Here is a 12,849-nt window from a genome sequence, read left to right as displayed (position 1 = left end):
GCGGGGCCGGGCGGGGCGTGCGCGGGCGCGCCGGGGCGGCCCATGGCTGCGCTGTGCGAGGCGGCGGCGCGGTGGGCGCCGGGGCTGTGGCGGCGGGCGGCGCGCGCGGCCGCGGGGCTCGGGGGCCGCCGTTTCGGGAGCGGCGGCGCGCAGGTGAGGGCGGCGGGGCGGAGGCGGCGGGCTGGCCGCCGGGCGGCCCCGCGGGCCGGGCTCGGAGCCGGTGTCCGGCCGCCGGGACGTCCCTGCGCCCCGCGTCCGCGTGTGGTGACGTCACGCGCCCGCGCGGCGCCCCGGCTCCGGCCGCGACCCCGCAGCCCGGGAGCGCGCGGGGCGCGGCCCTTCGGGGAGGACGCGGGCCGCGGGTCGCCCGTCCTCCGCAGGTGCAGCCGGGGGCCCGGGCTCCGCGAGGCCTGCCGCCCGCGAGGACGGACGCGTGAAGTGTGCGCCCGGCCCCGGCTTTCCGGACGGAGAGTGGGAGGAGGGGAGAGAGGGGCACCGGCTTCAGACGCGAGTCCTGCCCCGCCGTTTGTGCCTGTTTGACGCGGGGCAAATTACAGTCGCCCCTCGGTATCCGCGGATGCCGGAGTCCCACGGCCCCCGTATCCGCGGGTCCCGCATCCGCGGATTCACTAATGCCGGATGGCGCGTGAAGTTTGTGGTCGGCAGTGGGAGAACCCGCTACGCGGACGCCCCGGATCCCAGGGCCCGACTGTACAGTTACGGGGAAACCCGCCTCTCGGTGGACCTGGGCAGCTCAAGCCTCTGTTCAGGCGTCACGTACTTCACTCTCTAAGCTCGCTTTCCCGCGTGTGTGCCAGGCACGTTCCTTCCCAGGCAGTGTGTTTGTGAGACTATCCAGGGGGCACTGTGTGATACAGACACAGGACTTGGCACTGTGTGACTGCACATAGTAGGCTCTCTGAAACGTGGAGCTGGTTGGAGTAGACAGTGTCCTGGACGGTAGTCGTAATGCTGTTGCTGCAAACATACCAAACCAATTCCAGATCAGTCGCAGTTAACGCAGAGGAACATCTTCGTGGTCCCTTCATTTTAAACTAATCTTAAAACCACACATTTTCTACTGCCACAGACAGGAACTTTAATTAGGCAATCTGGCCTATTACCCAGGATTAGTTTTTCTTTTTAAATGAGATGATACTGAAAAATCAGAATATAGATACAGAAGAGAATAGAAAAAAGAAAAAAGCATGAAAAGAAATCTAACCCTTTCTCCTTTTCTCTAGAAACTTCACTTTAAAAACAAATTAATAGACTATTTGTTAGAGCAGTTTTACTTCTTCAGAGAAACTGAGCAGAAAGGGAAGAGAAGCCGTGCATACACACCCTCTCTCCTGGTTTTCCCTCTCAACAGCTCATGGTGGCATGTTTGTTACAACTGTCAGGGACCTTTACTTGCTGGGTCACTGGGTGCCTGGTTCTCTGTGTGTGCGTGTCTGGGGGTCGGAGCTGGTGATGGCGCACTGCCCAGCAGTGGACAAGGGGGCCTTGAGAACATTGCTGAACTGCCCTGAAACTTGTTCTAAGCAGCAGGGTCTGTGGGGTCTCATGTCTGTGAGAGCAGACCTTGTGCCTCTTTAGGATGTGGCCACTAGCTAAGACCGCGTGGTTGAATTTTGCAGTCATTAGCACAGATCAGCTGTTTAATTTTTTTTAAACTATGTGAGTTTTCAGAAACCCAACAACTGAACAGCATGAACCCACAGACCCTTCTTCTAGGCTCAGCCGCTGTTAATGTTTTGTCACAATTTCTTTACTTATCACCCTGCCCACTTTTTTTTTTATTGGTTCTAAGATTTTAAAACAAATCCCTGGTTTCTTGTCATTTCAACCCTAAGTTCTCTGTGTGTGCCGCTAAGAAAATCAGGGCATTCTGAGCATAACCACGATGAGCAGGCAGTGAGAGTGGCCTGACCTAAATGGCAGCAACAGAAGGAAAATGGTAAACAGATCGGGTTGGATTTTTCTAACAGTTGAAAACCATCTTGTATGTTGACAGCTCATAATAAGAAATGGGGTGATTTTTTAAAAAGAGGGCAGTGTTCAATTTTATAAATCCAAGAAATGCAGATGAGATGAGATAGCCTTTTTTTCCCTTTTAACTTGGAACTTACAAGATGTTTGATTTTTAACAAACTCTTTGATCCGTGTGAAAATCATCCCTGGCAAGGATACGAGGGTCCATGCGAGCTGTCATGTTTTTACCATGTCTGCACTCCTTTGGCTTGTTACTCCAGCGTTCAAGAATCTAGCTTCAGGAAAAATCTGTAATATGGAAAAGTCAGCAAGCATGAAGAGATTCCTTATTGCATCATCTGTAGTAGCAAAAATGTGGAAAAACCCCAATGTCCAAAATAGGGGATCCCTAATGTTAGTGGGTTATTCACTCAGAATGTGTGGCCAGAAACGACGTGGTGGGAGGGTAGGGCTGATACAGAAGGAAAGCCACCAAGAGGAGGGGAACGGAGCAGAGGGCACAGCACAGAGTCCCTGTGTGCGAGCAGAGGAGTGGGGCCAGTGCCAGCCCTGGGAAGTTCCTGGAAGGTACGCAGGAGAGGGAACAGCGCTGGGTGCAAGAGGAGACGAGAAACTCAGATTTGTCCTTTATTGTCGGTAGCAATTGAGTGTATTTTTTCTTTTAACCTTGTGTGTGTTGTTCTGATAAAGCAAAATTTTAAAAGATGGTTGTGAGGCTGTTGTCACATAAAAGCGCTTTATGTCCAGCAGAAAACTACACATGAGGGGCGGTCATAGCCACGTGACCAGCGTAAGGATAAGGAAGCAAGGGAAGGAAGTACTGACCAGAGGTGTTGAAATGCTGGGATTGTTTCAGAAAAAAATTTCTGTATGTGAATTAGGCAGAAATAATTTTAACAAAGTAAGTATATGCTTAAAAATATCTGGAAAGGCCTGACTCTTTGTTACAGATGGATTTGCCCTGTGGGGCCATCCTGCGGGCAACCCCAGGTCCTCCTGTCTGTCTGAGCACCCCCCACCTCCGACTCAGGGCCGCTCTGTTCTCTCCCCGTGTGCAGGGCCCACCTACCTTTGGGTTCCTGTTGGACATCGATGGGGTGCTGGTTCGGGGCCACAGCATCATCCCTGCTGCGCGGGAGGCGTTCCGCAGGCTGGTGAGCCCCCAGGGGCAGCTGCGGGTGCCCGTGGTCTTTGTCACCAACGCGGGGAACATGCTGCAGCACAGCCGAGCCCAGGAGCTGTCGGCCCTGCTGGGCTTCCAGGTGAGGGGGCAGCGGAGACGGGGAGCCCCCTCCAGGACTGGTCCCCCGCCCCGGGTAAGGGCGGTGTTGATAAACTCTAGGCTGTGGCCAGTTGTCAGTACAGCTCTTTAGACCCTGTTGGGAAAATACTTGACGTTCAAGGCCACACTGTGACATGGAGCCTCTCTGCAGGGTCACCACTCATGTAAACGTACGAGTTACGCACAGAAGTCCCCCCCCGTGTCCGTCCACTGTCTTTGTACTGTTTCTTTTCTCCTGGGTGTCGGGGTGCTGTCTTTTGGATTCTCAGCTCCTGGGGAGCCAGGGCCACATTTTTCTAAATCTCTGCACACCAGGTGCGACTCTGAAGTGAGAGCTCTCGTTTCTCATAAAGACAGTGACACTGCTCAGTGCACCGTCCCTCTTCACCCGCCGCAGGCCCACTTGACCTCTGTTAGCAGCGGGCGTGGGCTTCAAAGGAGTCCTCTGGAACCCAAAGTAACCCCGCGCGACACAGCTGGGGGATGGGCACGGGCCAGAGGGACAAACGGGCTCCTCCTGCGGGGTCTGGAGAGGGAGGGCTGCGTGGCTGCAGTTGGCAGAGGTGTTGAAAGCCAAGTGTGAGTAGAACTGAGAGCAGGCAGAGGCAGATCGGAGCCCTGCACTAGCCCGGGGCCCCCGTGGGGCTGGGCGGGGCGGGGCTGGGGCTAGCGGCATCTCCTGCTGGTCATGCCTGTTGGGACCTTGAGACCGCTGTGGAAGTGCTGGGCTCCCCTCCTGGTTCTGGGCAGGCTCCCTCCCCATGTGGAGGAGCTTGCTGCTGGCTCCCCTCACCTGCTGGCTTCCTCTGCTCTCCTCTCTCGGCCACTGCAGGTGGAGCCCGACCAGGTCATCCTGGCCCACAGCCCCATGAAGCTCTTCTCACAGCACCATGAGAGACGGCTGCTGGTGTCCGGACAGGGGCCCCTGGTGGAAAATGCCCGAGCGTATCCTTCGGGTGCTTCCTGCTGTGAGGTCCCCCTCCCCGGCCGAGGGGACTGTAGGCGGGCTCGCTGGGTGCCAGGTGCCAGGATCTCGTAGGAGGGAGGGAGGGAGGGCGGCTCCCAGGGCAGACAGTCCTGCGCCCGGGGTGTCTGAAGGCCAGCCCGCCACATCAGAACCTGCTGTGACCTCACAGAGCAGACCCCCGGGCCCTTCCCTGGAGTCTTGACTCCCCGGGTCTGAGAACCCAGGCGACACTGTGATCAGACTCGGGAACCACGGCTGCCTGGGCCTTGGGAGCGAGTCCTCGTGAGCTCTGCCTCTGGGGGGGGGGTGTGCTCTCCAGAAGTGAGGCCTGGGTCCCCCTCCCTTCTCCACCGCCGGGGACGGGAGCCCAGAGAGGCCCGTGGGTGCGCTTGATCAGGCTTCGTAATTGAGTGGCAGAAATAACACTCAGGAGCAGTGAAGGAGTGTTTCAGATGGCGTGTGGTTGGGACTAGAAAGAGCAGAACAGGGTTGAGTCTTCTCTCAGCTGTTGGGAGGGGCTGTCCCTGGAGCAGGAGTCCGGTGGCCTCATCAGGGCTGTCTGTGCCACCAGAGACGGCAGAGTTTTCCTCGTGGGAAGGAGCTGAGGGGCTGGAAAGAGGAGGGATGGGAGAGTCCTGGAGCTGGAGACGCCAGTGGGATCGGGAAGGAAGGAGGGCAGGGAGGACGGCGCCGGGCTCAGAACCTGGACGGGGACTCCGGGAGGGGGTGAACGTGCTTGTGAGGGCAGTGGGCTGTGCAGGTTTATTGCCGGTGGCGGCGGCATTTTGGGGAGGGTGGTGTGGAGGGTGGCCTGCAGCCCTGTCCAGTTGAGGCTGCAGGTGGGACTGAGGACAGGAACAGGGGGCAGGTCTGGGAGGATAAGGCTGGGGTGGGTGTGCCCTCCCAGGGCCTCCCCGCCGGGCTGAATCCCACCCTTCTGTCCACATTTAGCTGTGGTCTGACGCCTGCAGACCCTCTGCTCAGCTCCCTCCCGGCTAAGGGGTCTCCTCCCCTGAGCTGCTCACAGAGCACCAGTTCGGAGGGCTCTGGGCCAGCGTGAGCTGCAGGACAGGGCTTCTTGGGGGCCTTTGTGCGCAGTGGGCGCCTGTTGTAGGGCAGGCCCCCCGGGGTGTGCCCCCCCCCGTGCCCACACCTGCCTTCAGGGTGGTGGGGCCTCGCTGGGTTCTGACTGGGGATGGGGTGGGCTGGGTTGGGTCCCTCACTTCAAAGGCCCCTCCTCCAGAACTGCCCAGCTTTGCATCCCTGATCTCGCTCTAGCCTGGGCTTCAAGCACGTGGTCACTGTGGACGAGCTGCGGGCCGCTTTCCCTGTGCTGGACGTGGTGGACCTCGCGCGGCGGCCGAAGACTACGGTAGGCGGAGCTCACTCCCGCTCCAGGCCCCTCCCGCTCAGAGCGGCCTCCCGGGAGGGCACACCTGGCCAGGACCCTGTCCCCAGACACACAGGGTGGCCAGGGAGCAGCTCCCGGACTTTCCTTTCTGCGTTGTTCGCACCTGGCCGAGTGCCCTTTCTGAGCCGTAGCACCCCCTCTGGCTTGTGGTTTTGTACGTTACCTGCTTTCAGAGTCACCGGGGAGGCACCGCAGTCCTGCTGCAGAGCGTTGTCCTTGTGGGAAACAGCTTTGTGTGAAAGGACTGGCCATCCTGAGTATCTGCCCCGGTTCCTTTTGGGTTTGACTCATACTTGAACCTTACCCTTCTGACCAGTGGTCCGAGGCCTCTCATTGACCCTCAAGGTGTGACTGCCCGTCTCCTGACGGCCCTTCGCCCTCTGCTTCCTCCGTGAACTCTGTGCCTGTCACCTGCCTGCTTTCAGCCAGAGCTCTGGCCGTGTGAGGAAGCATGGTTACAAGCAGAGGCACAGGCTTCGCTTTGGTTCACTGTGCAGCTTCAGCCCCGCTCCTCCCGAGCTTTCCCACTGAACAGAGCACTCCGTCAACCCCCAGACTTCTCCCAGAGCCACGCACATCGTGTGGAGAACCAGATGTCAGGGCAGCTCAGAGACCGCCCCGCGGGGACGTGGCTCTGCCGGGGTCTCAGGGCTGGTTAGCAGCAGGGCTCAGACCATGGTAGCCGTTCCTGGAAGGAACAGACCCAAGACAGTGGTCCAGTGAAGGCCCGCCTGCTGAGCGACGTCAGGCTCCTTCTCCGTGGGCTCTCCTTGTCCTTGGCCGCCCGATTCCAGGCCCTCACCTCGCACCCTTGCTGGAGGAGGGCAGCTGGCCAGCCGCCTCCTGGCCAGCCTTCACATGTGGTGCCCTTGGCCTGGGGTGTGACCAGCCTGGGCGCTGTCTCCCCTTGTGTCCCCATGGACCTCCTCCCTCAGTCCTGTCACTTCTCCTCGGCCAGGGCTGGCCTGAGGGGTCTTCCATCTGTCGGGCACGCGTCTCTCTCCCACCCCCGGGACCTGGCGTGTGGCTGTCTGGGAGCGGAAGGTGGCCACGGCATCCTCCCACCCCCGGGACCCGGTGTGTGGCTGTCCGGGAGCGGAAGGTGGCCACGGCTTGATGGGCCTGCTCTTTGTCTTGCAGCCCCTTCCAAGGAACGACTTCCCTGCCATTGAAGGTAACGAGGTCCTTGGGTGGCGGGGGCTGGCTCTCCCTGCGGGTGCTGTAGGCTGGCAGTGTGGCCGGGGCACTGGACGTTGGGTCACCGGGGTTCTGGCCTCAGAACTGCCACTCAGACCTCGGAGACATTAGCTGCTAATCTTTCCTTCCCCTGTCACTTGCCTCATTATTCCAGAGAAATCGTAAGCATAAAAATCTTTGAGAGAATCATACCTAAGGACCTAGTCCAGTGTAACATGGTCCAGTGTAACCTGGTCCAGTGTAACCCGGTCTAGTGTTGCTCAGCCCGATCTCCCTTGTGTAACAAATGCTGTAATGTCCCCTCTACTACCGTGAAATGAAATTCATAGGTAATGTAACTTTCCTATACACAAATACTGAAAATTAATTAGTTCAGATTAAAGTCCTAATTATAGTAAGGAGAAACAAAGGGAGTGCTCTTTTAGCGAGGCGATCTGTGTTTCAGTGTGTAATAAGTATCCAGCAGGACATACTTAAGCAGTAAAGTAATGATACCAAAAGTGGGATCCTCACGACCGTTACAGCTGCAAATGCAGAGCCACGCAAGTGTGTTCACAGGGTGTGCAGGCGTGTTCGCTGGTGACTCAGAAATTAGGGGCACTGTTGTCCCTGGTGATACGGTTTTCCAAAATGGGGAAGAACTCTTGGTAAAGTTTTGGAAAAGTACAGCTTTCTCTTGACTTACGTGATAGCTGCATTTTTGGAAGAGTCAGTGTTTATTAGAACGCTACTAAAAAATACGTCATGTTTTCGTGTGGCGTGAGCTGGGGTTTAGGCTCAGTTGTAAGCGGCTTGTTCACCTGTGTGAGGGTCAGCTGTCAGTTGACTCAGGGAGGCTTTGATTGTGCAGGACCGCCTCGGGGCCCCCCAGGTCCTCATCACTGTGTCCTCGCTGTGACGACCAAGCCCCTGCTGCAGTTTCCGATCACCTCCCTGGGGGGCACTGCCCACCCGGGCCTCGTGGGGCCCGTTCCCTGGTCCCGGCAGCTCCCGGCAGCTCCCGGCAGCTCCCGGGTGAGGGTGTCGTCCGGCCTGGCTGATGTGGTTTGCTGCGTCTGGTTTTCTCACTCCTCGCAGTGAGGTGCCGTCATGACGTAGTTGAGGAAGCCGAGGCTTAGAGACTGTAGGAGCAGCCCCCAGTCACAGAGGGACGTGGACAGCCAGGCTGGGAGCCCAGGTCTGTGTCCCTGGCTTCCACTGAGTGGCCCCTGTGTCCAGCAGGGAAGGTGGGGGAGCATCCGTGAGCAGGGCCAGCGGGCCTGAGACTCGCTGCTGCTGCTGCTCCTCCTGGGACGTCCCAGGGGACACAGAGCTCCTCCTGGGCCCTGGCTTTGTCTACCAGTGGGCGGGAGGGTGGGTCCCCCAGGGCTGGTCTGGAACCGCACCCTAGCCTCAGTGCCCTGATGGGTCAGTGCCCCCAGGGGCAGGGCTTGCGGCTGGGGCACAGAGGTGGCTGGCTGAGTGCCCCGTGGCCCTAGGCCCTGACGTGCCCACGTGCTCTGCAGGGGTGCTCCTCCTTGGGGAGCCGGTGCGCTGGGAGACGAGCCTGCAGCTGATCATGGATGTGCTTCTCAGTGACGGGAACCCTGGCACCGGTCTGGCCTCGGCCCCGTATCCCCACCTCCCTGTCCTGGCCAGCAACGTGGACCTCCTCTGGATGGCTGAAGCCAAGATGCCCAGGTGAGGACTCAGGTCCCCAGCCGTGGCCCTCGGGCCACCTCCAGCTGCCACCTGGGCTGCCCTGCTGTGGCTCCTGGCGCCATCCTGGGCTCCGGGCTCAGCCCCTCCCGCAGGCCCTGGAGTTGCCCTGGTAACCCAGCCTCAGAGGGGTCTCCAGGGTCACTTCACTACTGATTACTCAAAACTGCCGTTTACTGCGCCCAAAAGACGCACTGCGATGGCCCCTGACTGCCCTCCAGAGTCCTCCCAGGACTTGCTGTTTTTGGCTGGTGGAAGCCCAGCGAGGGTCAGCCCTGAGCTGCGTCAGTGCACGAACCCCCTTCCCTCTGTGCCTTCCCCCGAGGCCCTGGTCCTTTCACTTCTTTGTCTCCTTCCGGGAAGACGTGGGGGAGGGGTGAGCAGGACCAGAGGACGAGGCCCCTGAACCGGTGACCCCCCTCCCCTAGGCTGAGGCAGCGCAGGCGCCTCTGCTGGCCCTCGGGGTGCCGTCCTGGAGGGACAAATGATTGGCTACTCTTGTCTGCAAGGCCAAAGTCTGGGGTTTTTTCCCGTGCCTCGCCTCCCAGTTTGCTGTGTGATGGATGGTCATTGTGGGAGGCAGGGCCCAGCACTGCCCCAGGTCAGCAGCCCAAGGAGATGGGGGTCACACTGTTCTTTCATTACCTTTAAAGTGCATTTCTGCAGCTCGAGGTCAGGTGTTCTTTCCAGAATATTCTTCCTAGAGTTCGGGCATGCAGACACTATGTGAAGGGAGCTTGGTTCTGTAGGCTGCAGAGTGGTAGCAAGAGGCAAGTTACTATTTGTAAACCAGATTTGATACTGCTTTTTCATTTGACAATTTAAAAATGGAAAATAGAATTCTGTATATAAATAAGTGACACTGAAATGCAACTTCAAGATACTGAACAGTATCAGCTGGGGTTTAGCTTAGCAGCACGGGGTGAAAACCCAAAACAAAAGAATCTTGAGTGAGACGGAAGTTGCTGGCTTTCTCACGAGGTCACAGGCACCTTCTGTCACCTGCCAGGGTCACAGGCACCTTCTGTCTTCCAGCTGCACAGTCTTTAGCCTTCACCCCATAGTCCAAAAGGGTTGCCTGAATTCCAGCCATCGTATCAGCATTCCAGTCTGTAGGAGGGGGCAGGGGAGGGTGGAGAAGAGCACTTGTCCCCAGTTTCAAGGACACTTCTAGAAGGTGAATCCAGCACTTCTGATTTCGTTGACTCCTGGGCTGTGGTTCAGTCACGTAGCCGCTCATGGAGCTGCAGGGGAGGCAGGGTGCTCCCAGAAGACTGTCCCTGGGAAGGCCAGGGGTCAGCCAGTAGTCTGCCCAGATCGAGGGTGGAGTCTAAGCTTAGGTCTCTGGGTGGTCATTCCAGCTCTACCCTGTGGGCAGGTCACTCAACCTCCCCGTGCCTCAGTTTCCTCACCTGTGAACTGAGGGCAGTGAAACCTGTCCTGTAGGATTTTTCTGAGAGTTTTAAGTGTGGCCTGCCGTCTCCGGGTGTTACCAGGTGTAGCAGGTGATAAATGCGGGTGACAAATGCAGGTTATTTCTTACCACTCTGTTGCCACGAGGCCTGGAATGGGGCTGGCTCTCAGGGCGCTGCTCAGACTGCTGGGCCTGCGGGCACCGAGCGGCTGGCTCTTCCTCTGCAGGTTTGGCCATGGCACCTTCCTGCTGTGTCTGGAAGCCATTTACCGGAAGGTGACGGGCAGAGAGCTGAGGTACGAGGGCCTGACGGGCAAGCCCAGCATCCTCACCTACCGGTACGCGGAGGACCTGCTCCGGCGGCAGGCGGCGCGGCGGGGCTGGGCGGCCCCCATCCGGAACCTCTACGCCGTGGGGTAAGCCCCGGCCCTGCACCCGTGCGCCTCTCCCGCGTTGGTCTCTGCTCTCTCCCGCCCGCTGAGCTGGGTTTTCTCCTCTTTCCCCAGCGACAACCCCATGTCTGACGTCTATGGGGCCAACCTGTTCCACCGGTACCTGCAGAGGGGGAGGGAGGGGGCGGAGGAGGGCAAGCCACGGCCCTTGGCAGCCCAGAGCTGCGTCTCCATCCTGGTGTGCACCGGTGTGTACCGACCCCCGGGTCCGGGGTCCCCGGGGCCTGCCCAGGGCGGGGAGGAGCCTCCGTTCCACGGGCACCGGGACTTCAGCCTCAGCCCAGGGCTCATGGAGGCCTCGCATGTTGTGAGGGACGTGCACGAGGCCGTGCGGCTGGTGTTCCAGAAGGAGGGCTGGGCCCTGGAGTGAGCTGTGTGCTGGGCCGGGGCAGGCCACACTGGCTGCTGCTGGCCCGGGTCACGGGGATCGAGGCAGGCCTGCCGCCTGTGCACGCGGTCACACTGCCGCCTGGAAGAGGACACTGGCTCTCTCTCCCATTGGGCAGGGGCCCCAGGATGGAACCCTGGTAGCGCTTTGGAGAGAAGCACCAGGGCTTTCTGGGCCCAGTTCCTGCCCCTCTACCTCTGAGCCTCAGTCCCCTCACTTGGAGGATTCGGGAAAACGGGGCGCCGCGTGGCCTCTGCCTGCTGCTGGCTCCATGTGTAGCTAACACTCGGATACGGCTTTTTATGGTGTTTCAGCTTATTGCCCAGAGATTTCAGCCTTATTTTTTCAAGTCAAAATGATCATAATAAATATTCATTTTCTGTTTCTTGTGAAGTTCTATCTGGAATGTGAAAGTTCCGCGGGAGAAGGATTGTGGGCAAGCAGTGTGGGTGACCTTGAGGCTGAGAGAGCAGTGGCATCTCACCCCTGTAAGCTGCTGACATCTCTCCCACCTCTGCCGCCGGCCCCAGCCCACCCCAGTCGGGGCTGCGAAGCCGTGTTGGAAGAACGAGTCAGGCCCAGCCCCGCCGTCGACGTCCGGCTTCCTGACGTGTGTGTTGGGGGAGCTGTTCCTTCCGTGACTCCAGGAAGTATGTTTCTCACCCCCTCCAGCAGCCACCCAGTCCCATGCTTCTAGGTTGGTCTGTCACCCACCATCCCGGTCAGTTCTTGTCCCCGTCCTGCTCCAGCTGACACACGCTGGTCACTCCCTTTCTCCTTGAAACACTCTTCGCTGGGCTACACCCCCAACAGCAGCAGGTTTTGGGGGGGAGGGAGCCGAGGAGACCGAGACGGAGTGAACGTGTTTCCTGAAGGAGGGAGAGGTGTGCTGACTCCCTGAGCACCAGAGCTCGACCACATCCACGCAGCCAGCCCTCTGCCCCCAGCACCCGAGACCCGGGCCCTGCAACCCGCCCTTCAGACAGCCTTGCCCGCAGAATAACCCGGGCGGGGGCAGCGCTGTCGAGCCTGTGCCGCTCGGAGTCTGATCGAATCTGCTGTCTGATCAGGGCCCTCCTGGGACTTCCTCACCGAAGCACAGGTGCCCTGCATCCCACCCCGCCCCACTGCTCACTCCGGCCTCGCCCTGGCGGTTCCCCTGGCGCACCGTCCTCCTCAAGGACCTGGGATCCTCGCCTCAGAGGCTCCCTCGACCTCCTGTGAAAAGCAGCACTCTGTCCACGTGTCCGCCGTTCTCTCCACGGCCCTCACATCCCATGACCTGTATTTCCTTCTCTTTCTACGTCTTCCACTAAAAACAAGCTCTGTGGGCTTGGTCTGCATTGGGTCCCTCGTGTCCCCACACCCACATGCCTGGCACTTGGCAGGACTGTGGACCCTGCACGTCCTCCCACACGGTCCCACGGGCAGACGTGGCTCCTCTCCTTTCCTGTCCTTGGGCTGGGCCCAGCTCCCCTCTCACAGCCAGGTGGCCTGGGCAGCCTGCTGCCCCCCGGCTCCTCGTGTGGACTGGCGTTGGCCACATGGATCTCACAAACAGGCCATTTTAGGTATGGCGTGTCATTTAGGATTTGGTTCAGCCGCCTGTTACAGAAGGCTGAGTGTGGTGAGCACTTTCTAAGCATCAGGATGTTCAGAGCCGGCATCTCGGGCGTCACGAGGACGCTGCTCCCCTGTCCTGGCGTGTGGGCTTGTCCTGCAGCTCGGCCCCGCGCACGTCCACAGGGAGAGGGCGAGGGCGAGGCCGGCGGCGCTGGACACCCCTTAGAGAACTTTCCTGGGAGGTCCACCTCGCTGGGGAAGTCCTGACCTGTCCGGATGGCCGTGGTTGGGTCACGGAGGCGGGCTGGGGGCACCTTGTTGCTCTGGCAAAATCAGGGCGTGTTTGTGAGGAAGGTGAGTGGAACAGACGTCAGGCCCCCAGGACCCGAGCGCTGAGCTGGTCTCTGTCCAAGTGCCCCCAGGACGCGTCCGACAGGCACCTGGGCCGCTGGGTTGGGGAGCCTGAGTTTCCAGGGCACTTT

The 12,849-nt window shown here is 59.4% G+C and overlaps 1 protein-coding gene and 1 long non-coding RNA gene across 3 annotated transcripts; one reads left to right on the top strand and one right to left on the bottom strand.

Moving 5' to 3' along the window:
* HDHD5 (haloacid dehalogenase like hydrolase domain containing 5) lies at positions 1-11,189 on the top strand. Of its 2 annotated transcripts, none has more exons than XM_072954555.1 (8): positions 1-153; positions 3,054-3,257; positions 4,110-4,222; positions 5,523-5,616; positions 6,796-6,829; positions 8,358-8,532; positions 10,192-10,380; positions 10,471-11,189. In XM_072954555.1, exons 1-8 carry the CDS (start codon positions 43-45, stop codon positions 10,784-10,786), a joined length of 1,236 nt encoding a protein of 411 aa, XP_072810656.1. In that variant the 5' UTR covers positions 1-42; the 3' UTR covers positions 10,787-11,189. The 2 variants fall into 2 exon arrangements, with proteins under 2 accessions (XP_072810656.1, XP_072810657.1); XM_072954556.1 differs by lacking the exon at positions 1-153 and adding an exon at positions 2,435-2,896.
* LOC140691292 (uncharacterized) lies at positions 2,090-4,526 on the bottom strand. The gene is made up of 3 exons (XR_012066889.1): positions 4,071-4,526; positions 3,065-3,371; positions 2,090-2,283 (listed from the first exon to the last, which is right to left on the bottom strand). It is a non-coding gene; the product is annotated as an uncharacterized lncRNA (long non-coding RNA).
* Positions 11,190-12,849: the final 1,660 nt, after the last annotated feature.

The sequence above is a fragment of the Vicugna pacos genome, chromosome 34, assembly GCF_048564905.1.
Source record: "Vicugna pacos chromosome 34, VicPac4, whole genome shotgun sequence".
Classification (NCBI taxonomy): domain Eukaryota; kingdom Metazoa; phylum Chordata; class Mammalia; order Artiodactyla; family Camelidae; genus Vicugna; species Vicugna pacos.
The sequence above is the reverse complement of the archived record's forward strand: the minus strand, read 5'-3'. Positions and strand labels throughout refer to the sequence as shown.

Coding starts and splice junctions, on each gene's coding strand:
- HDHD5 (XM_072954556.1), top strand. CDS start 2,735: ATGTCCAGCAGAAAACTACACATGAGGGGCGGTCATAGCCACGTGACC. Junction 2,897..3,053: donor GCAGAAATAATTTTAACAAA/GTAAGTATATGC, acceptor CCCCGTGTGCAG/GGCCCACCTACCTTTGGGTT. Junction 5,617..6,795: donor CGCGGCGGCCGAAGACTACG/GTAGGCGGAGCT, acceptor TTTGTCTTGCAG/CCCCTTCCAAGGAACGACTT.